At 37.1% G+C, this 26,344-nt stretch overlaps 1 protein-coding gene across 3 annotated transcripts in view; it reads left to right on the top strand.

Annotated features, from left to right (window-relative positions):
• TMTC2 (transmembrane O-mannosyltransferase targeting cadherins 2) overlaps window positions 1-25,173 on the top strand; it is a 275,962-nt gene extending 250,789 nt beyond the window's left edge. For 2 of the 3 annotated variants that reach the window (XM_074827115.1, XM_074827118.1), the window contains one exon: window positions 22,210-25,173. In XM_074827115.1, coding sequence (XP_074683216.1) covers window positions 22,210-22,389 — 180 coding nt within the window. In that variant the 3' untranslated portion in view covers window positions 22,390-25,173. Of the gene's footprint in view, window positions 1-2,662; window positions 2,686-22,209 lie in introns of all 3 variants that reach the window. The other variant, XM_074827116.1, reaches the window with a different exon arrangement.
• Window positions 25,174-26,344: the final 1,171 nt, after the last annotated feature.

The raw sequence follows: 26,344 nt of genomic DNA, 5'->3' as shown, positions 1-26,344 counted from the left end.
AGTGCTACTGAACAACACTTGCCCAGCTTGACTCTCAAGCACACGCCATTATCACCACATTACTGTGGAAATAAACAGAAGGAGAAAGCACAAAGCACAATGTTTCTGCGTGTATCTTCTTAAGCAGTGTAGTTCAGAGCAATTGTGTGCTTTTGAAGCACATCTCACAGACATCTCCACTTACTGCATTCTGGTTCAGTTCACAAAGTAGTCTTGTATTGTACGAATGGGATTCCTTTGGTAGGAAACTAAACCAAAGATACATCCAGTATACTCTAGCAGTTAATGGGGCAATAGCCCAGTCCAAATTAAAACCCATATATTGCTTGGCCATGGTTACCTTAGCACTAAAATGTTTTGATTTTTATTGCACTTTTTAGTGTAGACATATCCTTCTGTCTAAGAAAAAATTCATAGAAGGTCATGCAGCTATTTCTGGAGCTTTGTTGGCCCTGGGAATTCCTCATACAGAGAGCAAAACATGGTTTTAACATTAAATTAAAGTGAGTGGTAAGATGATCATCTTGCATAGAAGTGTAATATTTTACTGATAGTGTAAGATATGTGTGTTTTGGAGGTAGGAATACAGCTTCCTCCTTTCCTCCCTCCCTCCCCCATTCCTGCTTTTCTGATAAGGATTTAATTTCCTTCTGTCAACTCTGAGGGTTCTTCAGTATTTTCTTTTTTATAGAAAGTATGTAACAGTTTTTCAGATCATCAAACTTGTTCATAATTCTTAGCTTATTATTCCACATTAAAATAGTTGTTCTCTGTTTAGAAATAGTTGTATCTTGGTATAGAATTACTATGTACTTAAGCAGAACAAAAATTAATCTTGCCTTTTAAGATTAAAAACTAGTAGGTACTGCTGTTCAGCTTTCTTTAAGAGATAATTTCACTTTTATTTTCAAGATGATAAAGTTTAACTTTCTGGCTAAGCATAGTATGCATATGGTTCATGAGTTTTTATAAATATTTTAATGATGCAGAGTGGGAAAGATGTATCTGTTTTCATTGCCAGCATCAAATGTTAGAAGATGACTATACAAGGGCAATCTCTTGAGAATGCAAATCAAAGGAAAATTTGTCAGCTTTCTCATACATACCTTTTTTCTTCTTATTAACTCTCAGATTTACTGTAGTAGTTTCAGAATGTGAGGAAAAGAAGCCACTTGAGGAGATTTTCTAAGTAGTAAGAAATAAAATGCAGACATTGTAAGACAGAAGCTCCCAATATCTCGATGAGTATGGAATGCAAATTAGTGAAATTCTGTGTACTTAATAGCTACATCTGTACTGGTAGATTAAATTTGCCCAGGACTATTCTCTAGTGTTGATCCAACTGCCTTCTCAGAGTGTGCCCAGGTACTGTCTGAGACTGCAGGGTCCCAGTCCAGAGCTGTATAGAAACCAATCTCACAGCTTGAAAATGTAGAGAACGTATTTCTAGTGGCCTGAAATGTTCCTTGCCCACAGTTTAATTTGTTATTTTGGATATAGCCTGTGTATCCTCTCATTGCTTTATGAATATAAAGGATCAGCAAAATTGTCTGAGTCAAGATGTTAAAGAAATACCTTGAAGCAAAATATAGCGCTGAAGGATTTTTTTTCTAATGCATCACTAATGGTCTGGCAACATTCCTTTGCAGAAAATTCAAAATGCTAGATGTATGAATGTGGTGTAATGTACAGATGCAAGCATACACATAGTTCCATATATATGGCATATATATGTATCTGTATGTATATTTGTGTGCACCTGTTTAATACTAGTTGCCAAGAGGTCTGTTCCCAAATTCCATCTCAGTGAGAATACTGTGGCAGCACTGAAATCTCATTCTGTGCAGTGTATCAGCCTTGTTCCTAGAACAATTAAGTGCTAAAAGCATCTGTTTAATAAGAACCTTCACCTTTCTCGTGCTTGAGACTGTACCTGTTGATGTTAGTGAATTTTGGATCAGTTTGCCACATAAACTGGCTTTCTCTACTTTTTTTTTTCAGCATTTTTTTCCCCCTGTGGTTCCCCAGTCACTCCTCCATATCCCAAGCTGAAGATCCATTTCTCTGTTACCAACTCCTTTCTATTCACTGTACCAAGACACCTAAATTATCAGTTATTCTGTAGAATTAGATCCATGCCTAGCTCCTGAAAGATTTTCAGTTAGTGCAGCCTGAAACAAAACTCAGATTTCCACTCTCTTACATCCATTTCTTTACAAATGTTACATATTGTGTAATACCTCTAATATCACTACTATCAAATACCATCCTTAGCAGCAATAAGAGATGTTAGTAATACTACAAACTCAATCTTTTACTGATGATTAGTGAATTTGAATGCTCATTGAGCCTTCATGATACAATTTTGTTCTTGGCATTCTCACTTTGTTTTGCTTTTGCATCCCTTTCTTTGATTTTTCAACTGTTCTTTTTGCTTTTGGAAGCAATACTTCATACACCATACTTCCTCACCTGCTCCCCAGTGTATAAACTCTTTGGATCCAGAAGCTGCCCTGCTGAGCTTTTCTATGCCCAAGTCCAGTTTAAATGGCCATCTGAGTTACGGCTTTCAGGGCTACTCAGTTGGCTATTTCAGTGTTTATTCCAGACAGCAGACTCCACTCTTGCTTTTGTCTCCTAAACAAGCCTTCTTCTATTTCAGTGTCTCAAGACTGGAGTGCAACAGTGAGTAACCAACATACCTGCATGTCTGAGTCACTTTCTCATTCAACTAATCCATTTTTATAAAAGTTGTGAAAAAGGAGGCTAAAAACATCCCCAGAAAAGTAGTATTCAGTTACATGAGAAATAGAACTTCTCTGAAACATGCAAGCCCTTGCTTTTAAGAAAGCAAACGTAGAAATATTTTGTTTTTGTAGTATTGGGGGTGATTCATTCATCATTGAACTAATTCTGAGAGGACTGAAAAATACTGAAAATGTTATTTATTTTCTCTGTCAAAAGCTTTATTACAATGAGTAAAGTATTTGCAAAATAATTATACCTGGTAAAAGAACAACTGACTACAGCATGAGTGTGTTCATAGAATCATAGAATGGTTTGGGTTGGCAGGGACCTTAAAGACCATCTAGTTCCAACCCCCCTGCCATGGACAGGGACACCTTCCACTAGACCAGGTTGCTCAAAGCCCCGTCCAACCTGGCCTTGAACACTGCCAGGGAGGGGGCATCCACAACTTCTCTGGGCAACCTATTCCAGTGTCCCACCACCCTCACAGTAAAGAATTTCTTCCTTATATCTAATCTAAATATATATCCACTTCTTGAACATCATCTTCACTTTTAGATACAACTTCATTCTGCAAAGTGTTAAAAGAATTAAAGCACTTTGGTACAATAGCTGCACCAGCTGAAATGCAGCTTGGGTGCAAAGAAAAAACAAATCTAGCTAGTATTATTATTCCAGATTTAGACCTGTTCTCTTAATAGTGTTCATGATTGGCCTTATTTGCAGTAGGTGCATATTTATCCTCTATGAAAGTAATTTCTAGTAAAATTTTAGAAGAGCAGTATTTTCTGTAGAATATAGTGCTGCTGTGGAGATGGGAATCATTTGTCTTAAACTTCACTGAGGAAGTAAGCATTTTCAAGATTATGATTATTTATTTTCAAATGGGCTTCACAGAGTTGACTTTCCCCTGGAGAGCTAAGGAGAGATGAATCCAGGAAGCAGTTTGGAGAAGGAATCTACTTTTATTTGCTAGGAATCAGTTATTACAGGACTCTCTTTTCCTCCTTCAACTCTGTAGGTAACCTAGAGAGATTAGCTTCCCTAGCCCCTGGATGTTTTTGAATACTTTCCAAAAAATGCATTCCCACGTTGTGTGTTTACCATGATCAGAACAAAATAATTTTAGAGCCTTCTAAGTGAGAAGCACATATGTGTTTGTTCTAGCAATGTTGGCTTGGATGTATGTTAATCACATTAGTCTAATTTTAACAAATTCAGTTGCATGAAGAAATGAAAGTGTTGGTTTCTTGGACAGCAAGACATTTATGCAGTAATTATTCTGAGTGGGAGTATTGCTGAGGAAAGTCTGTATTCAGGGATAGTTTCTAGGTGTCCTACATCCTGTAATATTCACAAACCAGGAAATCATTTCAGCAAGTTGTTAGGCACTCTAAAATGTGAGCTTTAAGCTCACTTTGTTGTGGAAAAACCAGTCATCCAGAAACTCTCTGTAAGTTGTCATTCTTTACAAGAATGTGAGATATTGACTTAAGCTTTAGTTTTCATTCAACTTTTAAGACATCATTTGTGTAACAGAATTGCGTTCCTAATTTTTTAAGCCTGAACTTGAAGCAGCCAATCTTTAAAAAGCTGCTCTAGAACCCCCACATATGGCCAGTGGCTCTTGAGAAGAAAGGGCACTTTGAAGTGTGACCTCAAGAGTATTAAATGAAAGAGAGCTCACCAGAGCCTTAAGACCTTGAGCTACCACCTTGAGCTGATTGGCTTAGAAGCATTCCTCAAGGAGGTGCCATGACCTGCAAGTCACTACCATCCCAACCACATATTAGTGCTGCTTGCAATCTGGAGCTCATGACAGCTTTAAGCCCCATGTCATCGGCACATTGTTAGAAACAGCTGTTTCCACTCTACCACTTCAAAAGAGCTTGATTAAATGTCTTACTGTAACAACATACATAAAGACGCACACATAGAATGAGGGGGAAAGGAGAAATGTACCTATAAGCAAAATAAATACAATTTCCACTAGATGGTTTAATCATGATGTGGGGGACTAAATCATTTCTTGACTTGAAGGGTTTATGTAATCAGTTAACACAATATCATATTAAAAAGCAGTTTCTACAAGTGCCTCTTTTATTTTTTTCCCCAGTGCTGGAACACAGATTTCATGTCAAACCCTACAGGCTTGCAATAAGCTCTACCTCAAGCTGTCTAACAATTGAAAGAAGAATGCTGGTGATTTCCAGATAATTGACTGTATTTTTATAGCCACCTTATAGATAACATGCTTTCAGTGCTTCCTTATGGAAAGTGTTCATAATATATGGATTTTATTCATGGCAAGACTTCTAAAAATGAATATACTTCCAGTAGAACGTACATATTTAAAAAATAGAGTCGATGCTGGATTTTGTCTTGAAACATATGGAACCAAGATCTGATTTACTATATATTTTTTCCTTAGGTGTTTCCATGCCACATTTCTCTATTTGACTTTCTCCTGAACATTCAGTAATGCTTTCATGTACCTTTACCAGTCTAGGAGTAATTGTGAGGGAGATGGCTTTAGGGCATTTTGCCAGCTCTGTTAAGGGCATGTCCTGTTATTGCAATGGAGAATTTTCATAAAACTTCTAAGAGCTCCTGCTGTGTTAGTTCTGCTGCTGATGGCAGCAATGGATGGGTTAACAGTGATTCTTAAATTGTCTGCAGCTCATCCCCAGTTGACAAAAATCTGGCACTGTTTCATGCCTCTCTGGATCCAATGTCATCCTCAGACTGCTCCAGGGACACTGCAGATCCCTCGCCAGTGATGAATCTATTGCTCCCGCAACTCTTTTGAGCAGGTCTGCCTAGTCCCTGTTATCCAAACCCAACTGGAGTGTCTTGCTCTCATACTCTTGGTTTCTGGAGCATAGTACAGATAAAGCTGACATAGTCCTCTAGAGAAACAGTACATATATGATTTTTTACACCATGTATTATTGCCAGTAAACCATCACACTTTCCAGTTGAGAATCCTTGTTTTAAAATGTTCTTCTGTCTGTTTACTTGTTTCTTCAAAGTAATGAACAGATGGCAATCTTTTATCTTTATGTATTGATGCCACAGAATGACTACAGAGCTGTATTTTTAGATAGTTAGCGTGCATGAGATTCATCTCTCAGTTGCCTTCCATTACTTCTGTCTGCCTTTACAGAAAATAGAAACATGGGGCAGGTGGAGCTTCTGCTGATTGCCTGCCTGCCCTCCAAGCTGCTTCCAGCTTCTCCTGACCTGTGTCAGGGCTGCACAGCTTCCCACTACCAGCACGAGCTGCTGGTAAGCCTTGCATTGTTTAAGGCTTCCTCTCAAGTGTGCCAAACTTTCTGCCTCAATGATATGAATGGCTGTGGATTCCTTCCAGCCCAGCAGCACTCTTGCCCTCCTGAAAATACTTCCTTTCTTTTTTTGTGGTGAAGGTGGGAGGAATAACAAAACTTCCCAGGATCCAGTTCTTCCTCTTTTCCTGCTCTGTTGCTTCCTAAAGACTGAACCAATCGTTGTAGGGCATGCAGGACTTTAGGGACTAAAATGGGTACAGTGGCTTCACAGAATCACAGAATCATCTAGGTTGGAAAAGACCTTGAAGATCACCTCGTCCAATCATTAACCTAACACTGACCGTTCTCAACTACACCATATCCTTAAGCGCTATGTCAACTGACTCTTAAACACCTCCAGGGATGGGGACTCCACCACCTCCCTGGGCTGCCCATTCCAACGCCTAACAACCTGTTCTGTAAAGAAATGCTTCCTAATATCCAGTCTAAACCTTCCCTGGTGCAACTTCAGGCCATTCCCTCTTGTCCTATCGCTTGCTACTTGGTTAAAGAGACTCATCCCCAGCTCTCGGCAACCTCCTTTCAGGTAGTTGTAGAGGGCGATGAGGTCTCCCCTCAGCCTCCTCTTCTCCAAACTAAACAACCCCAGTTCCCTCAGCCGCTCCTCATATGACATGTGCTCCAGACCCTTCACCAGCTTCGTTGCCCTTCTCTGGACACGCTCGAGTAATTCAATGTCCTTTCTGTAGTGAGGGGCCCAAAACTGAACACAGTCATCGAGGTGCGGCCTCACCAGTGCCGAGTACAGGGCACTGATCACTTCCCTGTCCCTGCTGGCCACGCTATTTCTGATAGAAGCCAGGATGCCATTGGCCTTCTTGGCCACCTGGGCACACTGCTGGCTCCTGTTCAGCCGGCTGTCAATCAACACCCCCAGGTCCCTCTCTGACTGGCAGCTCTCCAGCCACTCCTCCCCAAGCCTGTAGCGCTGCTGGGGGTTGTTGTGGCTGAAGTGCAGCACCCGGTATTTGACCTCATTGAAACTCCTACAGTTGGCCTGAGCCCATCGCTCCAGCCTGTCCAGATCTCTCTGCAGACCCTCCCTACCCTCGAGCAGATCAACACTCCCACCCAACTTGGTGTCAACTGCAAACTTACTGAGGGTGCGCTCGATCCCCTCGTCTAGATCATCAATAAAGATGTTAAACAGGAGTGGCCCCAAAACCGAGCCCTGGGGGACACCACTCGTGACTGGCCGCCAACTGGATTTAACTTCGTTCACCACAACTCTCTGGGCCCGGCCATCCAGCCAGTTTTTTACCCAGCAAAGCGTGTGCCCATCCAAGCCACGAGCAGCCAGTTTTGTCAGGAGAATGCTGTGGGAAATGGTGTCAAATGCCTTATTAAAGTCAAGGTAGACAACATCCGCAGCCTTTCCCTTATCTAATAATTAGGTCGCCCTGTCATAGAAGGAGATCAGGTTTGTCAAGCAGGACCTGCCTTTCATAAACCCATGCTGACTGGGCCTGATCATCTGGTTGTCCCGCATGTGTTGTATGATGGTACTCAGGATGAGCTGTTCCATCAGCTTCCCGGGCACTGAAGTCAAGCTGACAGGTCTGTAATTTCCTGGATCATCCTTCCGACCCTTCTTATAGATGGGCATCACATTGGCCAATTTCCAATCTGTCAGGACCTCCCCGGTCAGCCAGGACTGCTGGTAAATGATGGAAAGCAGCTTGGCGAGCACCCCAGCCAGCTCCTTCAGCACCCTCCGGTGTATCCCATCCAGTCCCATAGACTTGTGTGTGTCTATGTGATGCAGTAGGTCACTGACTATCTCCTCCTGGATTGTGGTGCGGTTGTTCTCCCAGTCTCTGTCTTCTGGCTGAGGAGGCTGGATTCCCTCAGTACAACTAGTCTAGTTATTAAAGACTGAGGCAAAGAAGGCATTAAGCACCTCAGCCTTTTCCTTGTCTCTAGTTACTATGTTTCCTCCTGCGTCTAGCAGGGGATGGAGGCTCTCCCTGGTCTTTCTTTTGCTGTTGACATACTTATAGAAACATTTCTTGTTGTCCTTGATTCCTGAAGCCAGCTTCCTAATGAGAAGATAGACATGACTGATGTGAACTTTAATTCCAGATGGCATGCTTCTCATAGTTTGACTTCAGACAGATACAGGGGTGGGAGGCTTATCATGGATTAGCTCCACTGGGAGAGGAGATAGTGGAACACCGTTAGGGAAAAGAGGACACTACTCTCTGATCTCAAAAGGATGAGAGTGCACTTCCTTGGTTACTGTAATTTGGGTAGACTTTCCCCACTGACAGGCAATAAAGGACTCACTCTGAGAGTTGATATCAGAATAGCTGTGACATTTTTCAGCCTGCATAGAAGAAGGCTGACCTAACTTAAAGGTTGTGCAGAATGGAGGAATACAAGAAAATTAATATTAACTGAATGCAAGCTGCCCTTCATTTCAGGTAGAAAATCTCTTCAGTGTTTGCACACAAATAGCAACACTTCTGCATGTAAAGAGTTTATCCATACATGAACTCTCTCTGCCCTCTCCTGCACTGGAAAGCTTTTTAAATCTAATTTTGACCTCCAGCTCAGTTTTCTTTTATTGTTGTTGTTGTTGTTGCTTCACCCCTTCCAGGTCCTTATACTCAGTTCATCCTTCTTGTCTGGGTCTAAGTGCAAGGCAGATATATTATCTCTGTCCTGCTATTTGGGGAAAACTATGTTTATTCTTTTGGACAAAAAATTATCTTTCTTTATTTGTAATTACATTTGTTCATGGCCCTCCTAAATATTTTAAAGATACATTTAGGTTTTTTGTTGTGCACAGTTGTCAGCTTCAAGACAGGCTTGTGTACAGGCTCTTGTTCTGAATCTTAAAGCATTCCTACTACAGCAGAAATTAGTGCCTCCCCCCATTAAAAATAACAACAGGCAAAACAAACAAAAACTCCCATATAGCATTTCCTATCCCTATGATCTCCATCAGGGGACAAAGAAAGAACACAGGCTATTGGAATGGGAGTATTTACCTGTAATACTGAAGCACAATAGCAGGATGAGTTGTACAATTTGAAAAACAATTTACTCAGCTGTTGAAAACACTGAATTTCCTTTGGGAAATTCATGAGAATAGTTTATAGCCTCACCCCAGAAAACTCTATGTGTGTTTTCTCATGCATTGTAGCAGTTCTGTGAAAGCAAAGATTTAACATGCTTTTGGGTGATTATGGAGTACTTAAATCAGGTTCTCGTTATTGTGATCCATCTTCTTGTAAGATGCATGGGAGAAAGCTGAAATCATGTCACTGCAGTTCTCAGCTTCACTTTTGTGAGAGTTAGATTATGGGGAGTTTGTTTGTACTCTTCTGATTATACAAGCAGTTAAATATGCAAATAACTGAGATCGATTGGCTCACTTAGTGTAATTTCTAAGTTTTGGAATTGATTTAAAATGCCTTTAAGTTGCTGTTTATTTCCTGTCTAGAATAATTTGTTGTACATTGATATCCTGATCAATACATAAGTATTTTGTCTGTGCAAGTTTTAAATGACTGAAATGAGAAAACATTTGAGTTTCTTCTGCTTGCATAGATATTGCATTGCAGTAACACCATTGACTTGTTTAGAATTTCTTCTGTTTCTCCTGCACGTGAGAGGTAAATTGGGCTGTGGAGTTTCTGATTTCTTCAAGTGAAGTTATGCAAGCAGCTATGAACTCTTCTTAATGTAAAGTTTTTAAAACATTAAGCTGCATACCCAGAAACACTCTACAAAGTAAACCAGAAACTCATCATCATGGTAATTTGGAGTGCTTTTTGTTTCATTTTTAGCTATGAAAATGTTTGCAGATTTCCCATAAATATTAGTTTTTCTACAGTTTAATTATTGGCATAATATATTTTCTCAGTCATTCTTCTTTGTGAACTGTAAAATGTATAGACATGCTTTTCTTTAATGCAGGAAACAAATGGTGGAAATAAGCAACTATATACCAACTCCTCTTTTCTTATTTAATTAACATTTAGGTCTTCATTAAATCATCAAGTACTCTTACTAAGAACTGTTGAAACAGTAAAATTGTGCTTAACATGTATTTTGAGAGAAAGAAACTCTCTGATAATTCATGTGCTATTCACTTAGGACATAGGTCATATAAGGTTTTCAGTATGGTTGGTGGCAATCCCTTGTGCTGCTTACAGCTGCTAATAAAGTCTTTTCTTCACAAAAAAATACCCCAGAGTATTTTAGTTTACGCACCCATTTTCCCTTATAGGCTCTGTTGCCCACAGTGTTCAAAATGTTTATGTGACTGACTCTCCAAAAAGTAAAAGACTATGTTTTCACAAAAATCGTGCTTATTTAGTATTAGTTCAGTGATGTTCCTAAGAAGTTAATCACCCAAGTATAGGTTCTGTGTTTTTTTCCAGGCACCTACCTAGACAGAGAACACTGTTATTCTGATCCATCAGATGGTTGTAATTCTCAATGCATAGGTCATAAACTTTCCAAAGAGAAGAAATTTTCATACCAAATAACACATAAGCTATTTTATTGTCAAGACCTTAATTAAGAAATTTTGTAGAACCGCACCTTAGTTAACTTGAATGGAAATCTTACTGTCCTTACATTTCTTTTTCTGTTTTCTATATGCATTTTCATTATGCAAATCTGAGTCTTCATCTGGTATATAAATATGTTCAGTCCACCATCAAAATTATGTGACGAAAAAAGGATGTGAGGTCAACCAATCCTGTCTCTTAGAGTACAGATTGGTTTCATGTAGCTTTTTTCTTCCACATTTTAGTAGACAGAAAGCTTTTTTTTCTATGATTACTTTTCAGTATGAAAAGAATATGCAACAGTTGTGCTTGTACTCAATTATTATGTTCATTTACTGACTAATTAAAAAAAAAAGGTTTGCAAAACTAATAGGACGTCACAGCCTAGATTTGTACTATTGATTTAAATAAAAGGAATCATCGTACTTTGAGATGATGGGAAGTAGTAGTTTGTAAAGATACAGTCTCTTTGCTGAAATTGTGGAAATGAAGATGATGTATCATGGATAGACTTGTGCACTTGATTGCGATTCACAGTCTGATAGTAATATGGCAGGGGGTACTATGCTGCCTGCATCCGTTCCTGGGGAGAGCAAAATTGGCTTTGCCTTGTAAATGTAGCCCTCAGTGTCAATCAAAAATAAAGTGCCATGAAATATAGAACTCACAGCAGTAGATTAGCATTTCAGAAATTAAACCATCTGCTTGAACACAATTAAAAGAGAATCCAACAAGGTTTTTCCTGATAGAGTATTCTAGTGCTGATTCTGGAAACAGTGCAATTTATTATGCAGTCAGAACTGATAAGGAATTGTTTTTAATGCTCGTTAAATAAACCCAGCAACAACAGTACATTCTCAGTAGGATGTTTTGCAATAACTAACTTCCTAATTTTCTTCCTAATCTATAGTTCTGATGTATTTCTCATTCTATGAATGATTTTTAGTTGTGGGTTGGCGTATCCTATTAGATTTTTTTTTTTCCCCATGAATTTTAGAGAACTTACATTTCTGTTTCACAAGATGGTTTTGATGCAACTGGTAGTCTCCCACACCCTCCCACACCTCCAGGTGTATCTAGGTGATAGTATAGAGGAAAAACGCCCTACATACAGTGAGGCTGTTTCTGTTCTGAGATCTGCCTGAGAAGAACTGTATGTTTCCAGACTGCTAGGAAGGGGATGCATGACAGGTGTCTGGCTGAAGTAATTTTCTTGGAATTTGTCTTTAAGAGTAACTTCATACCAGTTTGAATGTATTTTTCCTTGAGAAAGTTACAGTCTAGAGATCAGATGTCTGCTAATGAGAGGATGCAGTGAGGAGGAAATGGATAGCTTCTCATTTCCCCCAAAGAACAGTCCCTTTTTGTTGAGGCATTCTGAACCACTGTATATTGGTCAGCTCTGCATATTGCATTTACATGATTCTGTTAGTTTTAGTGAAAAGCAAATATACATTCAGGTGTACCTATCCTTTTGAAACACGTTTTCCATATAATGAAGAGGTCTATTACTAAACTGAGGAAGTTTCACTAATTCTTCAGGTGCTCTAGTAAAGATGGTCTTCCTGTAACAGTAAGTAACTTTAATCTGACATTATGGTTTGTAACAGTGCCAGTTGCCTCAGCATCTGGCTGCCTCAAACTCACTGAGAACAATCACAGCGTGAAAGAAAATAGAAATCTTTTCCAATATAACAACAACAGTAAAAATGAAAATCCACAATAAAATCCTAAATTAAATTCCGTATGAAAGTTTGCTGTATGTCTGTTAGATTCCATGGAGTAAATGACTGATACATTTATGGTGGAGTTATTTAGTGGAGTTTTATTGTAACTCAGTAGTTCCACTTAATTTCTTCACATTCTGACTGCATTTAAATACACTTTAAATTATCAGACTTACTTTTAATCATTTTTGAAAAATCAATACATGATCCTTCGTTAATTCTGTTTGAAAAATTCTGTTCTGATGGCTGCATTGATGGAGTTTTTTGCTGCTTATTCACAAATTGGATGTTCTACCCATAATAGAGGAAGAAGATGCTTTCTGAACAGAGATTATAGAAATTGCACAGCAGGCAAACCTTTTGATTTTGGGGGAAGAACGAGCTTTAAGAAAAAGATTGCTGGTAGGTGGGACTCAAAGTTAATTTCTCTAGGATCCTGTGGTGTTCATATAGAATGGGTGGTTATGTATAGTGAAAATATATAATGAGAAGGCAAATTACCCTGAGCCATTGACTACAGAACAGCATAGAAATTCTAGTGGCCCTGGATTATAGTTTGCCTCAGTCATGGAAGGCTTTTTCTGGGGCAGTTTGGAGCAAGCATCTGGTTTCACTGAGTCATTTTTGACATTGAATTTCAGAGGCGGGAATTGAACTTTGATTTCTTGGTTCTAGTCCTGCAAATATTAGTTGTCTTCTTGTTCCTTTGGAAATAATTAATTAAAACTTGTCAAAAAGGAAAATATTCACAGTGTTGCTTTGTGTATTCATCTCTTAAAAATGTAGTTTGAAGAATACGGAAAGCTTCTGCTCAATAAACAACAATTATTGGCATATGCAGCATCAAGTGCAACCTTTCAGAGTAGGATGTGTAGATCTACCACTGAACATGTCTTGCTGTTATTGATATTAATTACTTACAAAGCACTGTAAACATATTTGTCACTGATCAGATGTGGTAAATAAGGCTGCCCTAGAAGAGTCACAACCTTATAAAAGCCTAGTGAGCAATTAGTGCCCAGTCATCTTACTATTAATGATCAAAAGACCAAATTTTAGAAGCTATAGCCTTAAAATCTTTTAAGCTACAAGAATCAAAATTAAATCCTTACGCTTACTCTGGAAGTTAATAACTTTAATATGTACTGTAGATTTAATTGCTAAATACTGTATAGGGAAAAAGTAAGGGATAAATTCTTATGAATTACATGAAGCACTGTAATTCAGCAGTTTCCAAAAGACCAATAGTATGTGCTTCTTTTCTCAGCTACTCTCATAATCCTGTGGGTAAAACCAAAGTCAGGACAGTGTGGGCGTAACATTTTTGCACTAAGCAACAAGCGTGGAAGTGATAGGAGCCAGATGAAAAAGGAAAAGAAAAAAATTATTTATATGCAAATACTTAATGTTTTCCATGCAGAAATTCCAGAAAATAAAGTATTATGAACAAGATTTTTATAAGCGTTTTTTGGTTGTGTCTACTCTGTAACAAAAATGTAGCTCCTTGAACGATACATACTGAAGAGATTTGTTATTTGTATACTAAATTATGGAGTTAGTTTTTATTTGCAAAATTGCCTTAGTAACATTTCCACATGCTGAAGTTGCAATTTTTGACCAATTTGAAGATACCTTCAGATACAAGTGGTAAACCATGTTATTATGGAAACAGTATCACTTCATGTGATAGACATCAGTTGTACATTCCTGCCAGTGAAATTATTACCAATAGAGGAATAATGATTGATTCTGTTGTCTAGGGAAAGTTAGCCAGAAGAAATAGTGTCATTAGAGGGGTGGAATGAAAGCTAAAATTAATCCTAAAACATCCTACAGTGTCTCATAATCTCCTAGTGTTTTCTTTTTTCCTGTTTCTGTATTGCTCTAACATCACACTTTTTCTGTGGTCTGGCTTATTAGTGATTGTGCTTGATATTAGCCTTGAACAAATTACAAGATTCTTATTCTTTGTGCTCAGAACAAGGATGTCAAGTTGCCTAATGGTTTACACAATGTGCCTGAAAGCTATACCTTATAACTGCAAATACCTAAATAGTTTTGGAAAACATACAGCAATATCAATATTAATCTAGTTCTCAAGCATTTAATTCAGCTTTGACTACCTTTGTCAGCCAAAGGTGAAAAGCCTTGTTTGACACTTAACATTCCTCTAAACATCTTGAGTCAAAATACTGGAAATTTTGTGATTTTGAGATTCCTAATTAAAACTTCACTAAACTTTCAAGGCCAGAAATGAGCTCTTTTTCTTTCTAAAATTTCAGTAGTTGGCTATTCTACTAAAAAATTGAAGCTCTAATGCAGTACTTGATATGTCTGTGACCAGCATCTTGACTAGCATCTATACAACCTTCTCAGGGTACTGATGTATTTGGTCAGTATTTGGGTGCAACCAGATAGATGATGCATTCATTCTCAGCAGGAATTTTTATTTTCCAATGACATTTTATTTGATGGAAAATAAGAACTTTTTAAATACTAGTAGCATATACTGTGAGTATAATTGTGATCATAATCTCAGATGATCTGTAAATTAGTTTTCTCTGAAGATTAGCCAGTTCTGATTGTGTTTATATGGACTGCTAATCTAATCAGACCTGCATGTGTGCTGCTGGGTGAAGTAAGAGTATATAATTTCTTTTTTAAGACTTTACATTTCTTTTACATTGAAAGTGGGGTTTATTTTCAGGCAGTAACACAAAACCTTTTATTTTTCTGGTTTCCAAGGTTTAGAAAGAAAGTACATGCAAAAATACATTTACTCACAGATTGAATTTAATTTTAAAAAACTCTTAGCTCTTCTTAATAGGACAAAACCCTGTTACTGAAAGGTATTTGTCAGTATGGTAGTACAGATGACATTTCTATTCAGCAAGTTTCTCATTCGGTGGGAGTACAGACTTCCTACTTAGCACACAGTGTACTTGTGTTAGATAAGGTAAAGAAGTTGTTAAATGTTTTATAGCATAATCGTAGCTATGTATTAAAATTATCAAATTTCAGACATTAGAACACAGTTGGATTTCTGTAAACAAAAATTAAGTAATTTGAAGATTTTTTTAATGAAATCCTAAAGTGCTAGGAAAATTGGATATGTCTATCATATCCTATACTGATGACAACATTTGAGTTGGAAAGCTAAGAAGTTTAATTAGAAACACTTTGAGGCCTGGAAAATGGTTTGGGTTTTTTTTCATATAACCATAATATTAAATACTCGTAACGTATGTTCCTGTTTAGCTTTTATTATGGTAATACAAGTATGTTATCTAAAAATGTCCATCACGGTTTCTACATAAACTGAGAGTGATTACTAGAAGGTTTTTTAAGCATAAATCAAAGCAGTTCATGCATGGTCATTGGGGAAAAAAATATAAATACACAGAAATTACAAATATAAGTACATTTTTGTGGGACTTTTCAGCTGTTGTTATGATCTGCAACCCTTACCAGTTGTAATACGTGCTTTTGTTAACTTGCTGATATATAAAATGGTTTACTCTGAATTTATATAAAGACCAATGGTAAGTAGCTTTTTAGCAGCAAGATGTAACATATATATATATATATATATGCACTTGTTTGGGTTTGGATAACTATGTTTTTAAAATTCTGATCAGTCTCTGAAGGTTAAGATGAAAAAGATGTTGAGGAAAAAAATCTCTGCTGGCTGGATAACATTGATGCTAAAATGTCCCCTATTGATGTGTTAATTTGTGAAACAAAGTAGACTGCTTGATGCTTCCTTCCCATGCCAAATGTAGAACTCTTTCCTGACTCACAGCTCTGGGTTTCCCTAATGATGCTGATGTCTGAATTACAAGAAAACTGAGTAATTTCATGGTATGCTTGTGGATGAAAACTCTCACGTCTGCCACCCATAAATATAAAAAAAAGTTAAAAACCCCTTCCTTCACTTTTTAATTTCTGTTCTTAAATGTACATATCCTGCAGTTTGCAGTTTTAGGCAGGATAGTCTCCAGTGTTTGAAAGCACACAAGATTAGATGCATACAAACAATTTACATGTATATTCTCCTTTCACCAGGCAGGTTAAAGTGTCATCTGCTTTGAATGTCCAGATGAGAGTGTCCAAATGTAAAATAATAAAAATGTAAATAATAAAAAATTTTTTTAAAAAGTACATGATCTAACATTTCTGTAGTATCATCAGTTGTTAAGGTGACCAGGTATTATCTTATGCTGTTCTTCTGCCTTATTAACCTTATTATATATTAACTTGATGTATTACCCTAACCTGAGACTATTACATAAATAGTATTCAACGGAAGCTATTTTTTTCCTATCTGCTTTATTTTTTATGTGTTTTCTTTTTTGATGTCCTTTTTTTCTGGAGGGTGTTTATCTTCCTGGGAGATCAACAATTTGTTAGTTTGAGAGCATTAAATGAAGACTTTCTGTTTAATGAGATATTAGTAAATAATAACTAAGGTTGTTCTCTATCAGCATTAGCAACGTAGTACTCTTAAAGATCATGACTGAATCCAAGGATCCACTCCCCTCTAGAACCTAGGCTTGTTAGTTAGATTTATACAGCTATGTATGTTAGTCAATCTTAAAGTAATTAGATTGGGACACAGGCTCCCTTTGCAGCAGAGACATTTAGGTCTGACTAATACAACCATGGAAACTGTGCTCTTTGCAATGTTTATTCAAATTAGTACTTTCAGGGAGAATGTTTTTTTTTCTCCATTTCCCCTCTTCACTATTTAAGCTTAAAGCTGTTTTCGACACAAAAGCATACTTACTGAAATTGTTCATGAGCAGACTTGCAATTTAAATAATGTTATAGTTGAAGAGTTGTAGAGCATTCTTCCATTTTAAGAGTTTGCAAAGATGCTGATTTTTTTTGTTTTCCAGCAGAACTGAATGCTTTGCTGTCTAGGCTGATGACATAGGAAATCCCTCTCAGCTCTGAATTTTATGCTTTTTTATTCTCTCTGATCCATATTTTGCCATAGATCCTGTCATCTTGTTCCAAAATGCTTTTTGCACCAAATTATCTGTTCCTAGACAATTCACTCTTGTCATCTTAGCCAACTTACTGGAGATCAGTGTCTTAGTTGTGATTCATGCGCTGTTTGGAACAAAATACCAGACATAGCATATGCAAACTGAGGTTCTTAAGAAACCTTATAGCATAGAGAACCAGGTAGAAACATGAGACTCTGGAAGGAATAACTGGCACTCGACTTATCTGGCAACACTAAGTGACTGCTATAAAAAAGTCTACTTCAGAGTGTCACTGCTGAATTTACAGTGTTGCCAATGTACTGCATTGGAGAGTAAGATCCAGTTGGCAGCAACCATCTAGCTGCATGTCCCTCCCCTGCCTCTCCTTCTACCTTCTCCATCCACCCCCATGCTTTAAAGAAGTATGCTTACATCTTGGAGCAACTCCTAGGTCATGGTTTTACTTAAAAGTTGTGAGGTCTGTCAAAAACAATCACCACCCCTGAAATGATTCTGTTGTCCACAGTTATCTTTAGCAATAAAAAAGGAGCTGTTGACATTTTGATTGCTTCAGAAAATACTATGCTGTGCTGCAGCAATAACACCAGTAATAAAAGTTCAAGTGAAGATTCTTGCCATCACTGTAGGAAGATAAAGGCACGACAGCGTATTATCCCATGGTCACTGATAAGACGAAGCTTTGTTTTTGCGCTTAGTGAGCCATTCTACAACTAATACTCTGCTGCTTCACTACTCAGTCATTGTATCTCCTATGTATCTTCAGTTATCGAAGAGAAAGATCTGAATTCTTCACCCATATTTAACTAGGAGTGCTGGGATGAAATATTCACATGTGAATAACATTTTGTGTCCTTTAAGTATGGACTTTACTCAACAGGAACCCGTAAAAAACAAGTGTCCTTAATTGCAGTGTATTAAAACAAAACACTTAGCCTCTGTGTTTCTGGTGAGTTGGCCATGCTGATTACAGTGTTCATTAAACAGTCCTGGGCTTGTTTTGAAACATCTACAAGGTCACACACTGTAGTAATTCATTAAGAGCAAGATGAATACTGGCAACATCTTTTCAGTGACCTTTTAAAATGTGCGAAGTAGCTTGCACTTGTGATTCTTATATTCTTATTCCTTATAAGTACCCTAGCAGCAACAAAATGTGCTTTCATCTCAGAATCTGCTGCCCTGGCCTCTGTGGTGTTGACCAGAGTAGGTCATCTGTAAGCAGAGCTTTGAGGAAAACAATTTCAGATTTCATTACTTGTATTTGGGCTGTTGTTTGTTCATACTTGTCTGCCATGCAGGAGGTGTTTTGGAGCTAGTCTAAGTGTTTGTGTATTTGTTTCTCTCTCCATAACTTCTTAGGCGTATATAGGCGTAAACTTGTCTTCTTCTGTTTGGGACTGTTCTTCTGATATGGCATTTGCTATATGTGGAGCCAGAGACGATGAACAAGGAATCAGTTCATCTTCTGTGTCATTAAGATTCATTCTGTTTGTAGGTCCAATACTCGTTACATTAGTGTAATCCTGAACTACTATAGTTCTCTGATTTTAGAGAGGACTTTAATTTACATTAAAATTTTTGCATGCCCCAAGGTTCTCTTTTTATTTTGGTAGTATAGAGAAAGTTGGAAAGAATTGTCATCAATGTAAACTAAAAACACCTCAGGCAACTAAATGCATGGCTTTTGCTATTTTGTTATTCATTAACTACTCTGTTATTCCTCTCCCCTCCTCCCCATGAGCACCTCCCCTCCCCCCAAAACCCACTAAGGAAACAAGCACACCACGATAAAAATGCTAATAAAGAGAATAATTCTCAATAGACCATGAAAGACAGCATTTATAACCCCGATAGAAATGCCAGTCAGCTTTTTTTGATGTAAAGCATCTGTCTCCAAAAGGAAATGAAGGCAGGCCTGTTTCTCCTTTCAAGTCTCTGAAGTAGTAGGCGGTGTCATTTGTTATACAGTGCTACAAGTCCCATGTTATTGCACTGGTAGCTGCTGACTGCCTTTGTTAACGTACTGAAAAGTTTTATCAGCTGTCTTTAATAAAAGACAATATATGTGAAGAAAAACTATAGCAAATGTCTGTTGATCTCTTGTCCTCAGACCATCATTTATAGTTGTCAGAGAGCTATGGCACTGATGTATAATCTTGAAGTCACCCAAAATTCCTGTGACTGTTACAATAAACCATAGGTATTGGGGTGGCTGGTACCCTAGAAAGTTAGGGAGCAGTCTTTCTGAAATCCTATGCACTTCCTCATTTGAAATATGAAGGAGTTGGAATGAACGTTCAGCACTACTTGAAATGAGTTATTAGTTCACATTTTCCATGGATACATTTGTTTAGAGCGTTAATGGCCTAAAATTTGTTTGGTCTCCAGGAAATCAGGAATGATGTGTAGAAGTTGGAAAATTTCAAGTTCAGTTAAAAGGCATGTGGTTTGTTCTTTTTCTAGATGTTTTTGTTGCTTGCTATAGTGAAATGATATATCAAATTAAAGACATGGCAGAAGTGTTTTCTTAGCTAGGCATATAGTCTTATGTATATGATGTTCTTTAGAGTACTTGATTAGTACCATACACATACCATATTTTCAGGGGGGTGTGAAGAAAATGAAGAAGATTTCTGGAAGCCATATGAGACAACTGTGTTGATTCCCACACAGTAAGTTTGTGGATGCTGTAGAATCAGCCCTGAGCACATTTTAACGTGTGTCTTATTTAATACGAGGTTTAAGGTTTTTTAATTCTTATCCATTGTCTAGATGCAAACATATGCACATAGTTATATTTCAAGTGAGAATACAGTTCTGTGTCAATAACTGTGCTCTTGAAAAAAGCTGTTTGATTCATAAACTCCCATTAGACAAATAAAGAGTGCAATTAGTCAGAATGGACCATCCTACTCACGATTTGAGAGAATTCTCTGAAACAATCTTGTCTAATAAATAAAATATGTGGATATTTAGATAGCCATCCATACACAGTGGAGCTGTTTTCTGATCATTCTTCACTTACATCACTTCAGTTAGCACCCAGAACATCTGTAATTAAGGAGTGTATTAATCCATTATAAACTAGTATGCAAGGCTGGCACTGCAAAGGTGGAGCGATGATAATGTGGTTGATGTGTTGTCCATAGCAAAGATTACATTTCAGGGACTTAATTTTCCTTCTCTGTACAGGATATGACTTAGGAGGAAATTTTGGATAATATTTAACTGGAAAACTATAAAATCCATCTGAAGGGGTTTTTTTTGGTTTTGATTTTTAGTAGAACAAAGTAACTGGTTTAGGGGTGGTGGAAATAATCTGTCAGGTTAGAGCAAGAAAAATTAAATCTAAAAATATCATCTTCAGATTCCACTGCATTAGCATTATGATGTTTACAATAGGGAGGGCTGAACTCATTTTGTTTTGCTTAATTTTGAAACTCTGGAAGCCAGTTGCTGTGAAAATTTGATGTTCATGAGGTTTTGTGGTGCATGTGTTAATAGGTGAAAAGAAGCAGGAAGAAAGCTGAAAAAGTATGAAATATCTGTAGGATATGAAACTAGAGAATGTTCTGAACAACATTTCCACCACAAAATTTAGGTTTCGAACACAAGAATTATGGGGTGGGTTTTTTTTGAAGCTTGATTCAGAAGGATAAGAGTGTAATGACTTTAACTTGCTAGTGGAGAGGTTAGGAACATAAGTCTTCCTCATCCTAATGACTTTCTATTAGCACATCAGTCTGGGAGACCAACTCTAGTGCATGTTTTATTGGCCTTCTACCTACCATATTTTCCTGAAGTTATTGTTACTGAAGGGCTTCTAAAGCATACCAACACCCCCACACAGTAGACTGAAGCTCAGTTTCCATGTGTATTCACATTCTGAGTATTGCATTTTGATCAGAACACTGGTGAGTGGTGTCTTGAAACATTTATCCTCTGAGGCAAAACTATGTGACTTTGAAAGTGAGTGTTTCTGAAGCTCATTGGAAATGAGAGTGACTTGAGGGAGAGAACCATAGTGAACTTCGTGTAGTATTTTTTCCCCTTTTTTTTTGAAATACAAGGTACTGGTTTGCCAAATGCCTTTACTGTGCTCTCACTATCATGTGAATAGCTTAGGTATTTGCAAAAAAGGTAGGTTAGACTGTTCAGCTTCATAAATCTGCTTTTCTGCCCTAGTACTATTTGTTAACTCCAGTAACCAGGTATGTTTAATTATCATGAACAACCTATTATTTCATAATGGAAAAATTGTTAGCAACATAAGAAGCATTTTAATGGATTTGTTATGAAATTTTCACATCTTTGTTATTAAAATAGCATGTGTTTCCACAGCCTGATTCTATATGGATATACTAGGACCCCTGAACATCCTTAGAATCTGAGAACAGATTGTATTTTCTACTCGTTATAATTAAGACAGAGAGAAAAAAGGGATGAGTTCCAATGTGTTAACTATTCCCAATGATTATAAACTCTTTATTGGCAATGGGTTGAATTAAAATTAAATTCCTGTCTTTAATCCACTCTTGGATTATTTCAATTTTCTCTTGGAAGCTGTGCTATGCCAGCATTACCACATGTAAAGCTTTATGAGTTCTGTGTTTTCTCATTAAAGGGAGAAGTCTATGTCTGTAGACACCAAAGCTTGCCCTGTTTAAAGCACAAAGTATACAGCAGCTGTTCAGAAACTTCTTCTTGTTATCTCTATTTGCTTAAATTGCTAAATTGCTTCCATGAAAAGTCTGCAAACATAAGGGAATAATTTAAGTGGAAGAAGATTGTCTGAAAAGAAAAATTGAAAATATGCCTAATATTTCTCCTTCCCCTTTTTTTGTATCAGTATCCAGCTGCCCTGATGAATCTTGGAGCCATTCTCCATCTGAATGGTAAACTGAAAGAGGCTGAAGAAAACTACCTCCTTGCACTTCAACTTAAACCTGATGATGTCATCACTCAGTCCAATCTTCGCAAATTGTGGAATATCATGGAGAAACAAGGTCTGAAGACATCCAAAACATGATGATGAAAACTCTGAACTTTTTTTTCTTAAATTGATTAAAACCACAAACTAGAACTTCCACACAGTTGTCCAGTTGGAGAACTCATTGGACTTGACTGCAAGGATCAGAGATCTTAATTGCTGCTAGGAGAAGCTATCCTGCCTTTTTGGCATAAATCTTTTTGCTAGATAAATAGAAAAAGGGAGACTTTGAGATACTCTTGAAGGACTTGTTACCCCACAAAAATATTTAGAACCATAGCACTTGAGAGAAGGTGTTTTGACATATTTGATAAATCATTGCAAATCCCATATCACTCACCTTTGGGTGGGTACTTGAAATGTATACTGTCGTAAAAATACTAAGAGAAAATTGTACAGTATACACTAAGCCATATGGGAGTAAAAGTGGTAATAGTAGGTTAAAGTATTTTGCTGATACTGTAACTCATTAAAATGTATACTAAATCCAGTGTGTTTGCAGTTTGTCTTAATGCTGCTGTATCTCACTTTAGGACCACTTGCCTACAAATTTCACAGCTTATATGGCCAATTTTTTTCAAATCTTGTCATTTGTGATTAGATGACATCATTCAAAATGCTTACTGAGAATATGCATATTATTTCAGCTTGTTAAGTTTTAGTGCAGTTTTCTTGAAATACACAGTCAAATGGCTGTGGGCTAGACAGAATGAGCAAGGAACTGCTCATATTCTACATCAGTACATAGTACATACTACATCAGATGTGTATGTAGAGTGGTAAAAAAAAAAATCCAGAGGTGTGATTTAGTAACTGAAACAAGACTGACGTTTGCCCTGATATCAGATGAGTGTGGTCAGACTGTCATCTTAAGAAAAAAAAAAAAAGATAGAACAATGTGTTTGATTCTTTTTACATTGCTGTCAGATAAGACCAGCTTTAAACTGGACTCTGCATACAATAGTTTTGCAATAACTCAGCCAAGTGAGATTTGAAAATATTAGTGCTTGGATATGCTACAAATGAGACTTCATGAACAACTTGGAGAAAAGGGAATGTTATACATTGGTGAGGCTAGCAAACAACTAGCCTCAGGGAGGAACTGGATTAGGTCATGGTTAAAACGGTGTAGATCAAGAGAAATCTGTAGAGGTGGTTGCCAGTTACTTTTCACAGTGGTGGTGTTTTAAAAAATATTACCTATTCAGATTCTCACCAAATATTAGCATTCTGTTTGTATTCCGACGTGTGCTAGCAGCAGAGCTGTCAAATATCTAAATATGCTTTTGGTGAGGTTCAGTTTATTTCTGTTTCAGAATGATTTGGCCTAGTTGCTGTTTCAGTCTTCAGTTTTTAAATGTAAAAATAATTTATTTAAAATTACAGTGTGTTGAAGCTTTAGTAATTTTTTTTTCCATTTGTTAACTGCTTTCTTTCTTTGAAATAAGTATTATTGCTTGTAAGAGGATTTACTATTTCATTTAATGACCTGTTGATATCTGCTTCAGTGTTCTTTTCATAATGGTAGATATAATGTTAAAGTGGTAGAGCACCTTGAACTGAAGCTTCTTCAGGTTCTTCTGTTAAAAACTCTTTATTTACTGAGAAAGGGTTTGGGGTTTATTTTGCTTTTTAACTGTTGAGCACCATTCCAACAAAACTATAGAGCAGAATACTTTGCTGTATTTATTTATTTATTACTTGACTGCAGCAACGTTACCTGCCATTAACACAACAGTCTGTAAGTGTTGCTATTTCTTTTATTTGGTTTTCCTTGCTTTTTTTGTGCTTACTGTGTGTACCTAATGGGAAAGAGGACACGTGAGTTATACTCTACCTTGTTGGTCATTCTCTCCTTACATTTGGATTTTAAATCTGTATTGAAATAGATTGGGGAGTAGATGTTTCAAAGTCAGTATAGTAAAAAATTGTAGTAGTGTGTGTTTCCTTTTCTTTCCTCTTGCTCACTAAAATACCTTAAGTTGCTAAGTTTACAACTGGCCTACCAAAAGGGCCAGAGGGGCAAGATTGTTTGGTTTTGTGGAGTGTGTCAAGTTTTTCTCAAATAACGTTATGGCTGGAAAAGCAAAATTGAAGGGTCAAAAGTTGAATTTCTACTTCATCATTGAAACCAGTGTTAAAATACAATGGTAGCTTGAACTTACTCTCCTGCTTTACTGACTTTCTGGAAAAAAGTATAGAAATAAATTAGATAGTAACTGTAACTGAACTCAGCATAAAACTGTGGTATCCTGCAGCTTTATTTGCTCAACAGCCATCAAAATTTGATGGCTTCTTGGTCTTAACCATTTACTATATTATTTGTCTCCTTCAACTTGTATTCATTCTTGCTTAGTAATTTTTATTCATTGCACAAAAGGGGGAAAGGGGGAGCACCCTGTGATGCAGTGTTATGCTTGCATTGATAACTGTTTTTGTTTGTTTCTTTTTTTTAAAAAAAAAAAAAAAAAGAAAAGAAAGAAAAAAAAGGACTAGCGTAAATTTAACAAGAATGTCCCTGAATACATTTTTTTAATATAGGTCTGGGCTTGATAACTTTCGTCTTTTGGAATAAATTTAAAACATGTTTAAAATAGTCTCTCTGCTCAGGGATTTATGGTGGATTATTGCAGACAGTGCTAAAAAAAAAAAAAAAAAAAAGCACAAGACAAGTTTACTAAATTAAAATTTTATTTTTTGAAAAACTGTTATTTGTATAAATTATCAGATTTGTAGGCTTTCCTTTTTGTAGAAATAATTGTTTATGTGCCAGATAAGAGAATTTCAATTTTGTTTTCAATAATAAAGCATTGATAACTAATACACTGTGCATTCCTTTATCTGTTACTGTAACAACACTTTTTAAAAAATTATTCTGATTTAATGAGTTATATTGACTGTTTTACGTATGGAAGAACTAAATAGCATAAGTTGAGTATAACAGCTGGCTTTCTTCTGTACTTTATTGCAATTATACTTCAGCTGATATTTTCAAAAAGGTTCTCTGGAAGCATTTTTTAGTATTTCTGCTCACTAAATCTAGCCAAAGGGGTATAGTAACTATTACACTTGATTGTTGTTTCTAAACCCTGTGGGAATAAAAGCTGATAAATAAGATATATTTATAAATTATTTTTATATTGACACACAAACATGATGTCAGTAAAAATGCTTCTAAAATGTATAATTGGCTACAAAAGCTGGAAAGACTTTGCTTACATACATAGTCATTTAGAGCCTAAGATCTCCTTTCGTGCTGCAATGTCACATGATCAGTTTCAAATCTGCTGCGTTCCTGCGCAGGAGATGTTATGAAGTGACATGGTTCTTTCACCTTTTGGTTTTCTTTTAATCTTCTGTGGACAGAGCCTTCTTAGCTCAGTGGACCTAACACTAATATTCTCGTACCTTCCTAGTTCTGTCGCATTCAGGTCCTATGCATTGATAGATTTGCTCTACAGTTGAAAAACATTGCTGGGCATGAGCAGAGCACTAGAGAGGCTTTGGGTCACCGACTTCCAAATTCAACTGTCATGCCTTATTTTTATCGAAGATCATGCCTTGCCTTCAGATGTGGTCATTCCTTGCCGAAGTAGGTTTTGATGAAATGGCAGATGATGAATATGGAGGCTGCAAGGAATAATCTGGTCTGTGTCACTCCTTTCTTAATGGAAATAGAGTCTAAACATGTGCTTGAACATGTTTAGACACTGAACACTGCTCTGGCATCCTATCCCTAAATCCTTCGCTGTGAGATCCTGTTCTGTCTGCCTTGTGCTGTGCTTCCGACATCTCTGTTCTTCCAAGCATCGCACTTTTCAGGCAGCAGATACCTGATACATGTCCATTTCCAATGGAGGCACACGGCAGCTCTGCAGTGGCTTTTCAGTCCTGCTGTCTTATACAGGCCCATCTGAACTTGCCCTCTGTAGCTGCACAGATGGCTGTATTGTTTCTGGGATTTCAACTAGTATAAAGGTAAGGCACTAAATTA

This window comes from Strix aluco, chromosome 5 (genome assembly GCF_031877795.1).
Source record: "Strix aluco isolate bStrAlu1 chromosome 5, bStrAlu1.hap1, whole genome shotgun sequence".
NCBI lineage: Eukaryota > Metazoa > Chordata > Aves > Strigiformes > Strigidae > Strix > Strix aluco.
This window is presented reverse-complemented; position numbering and strand designations above follow the sequence as displayed.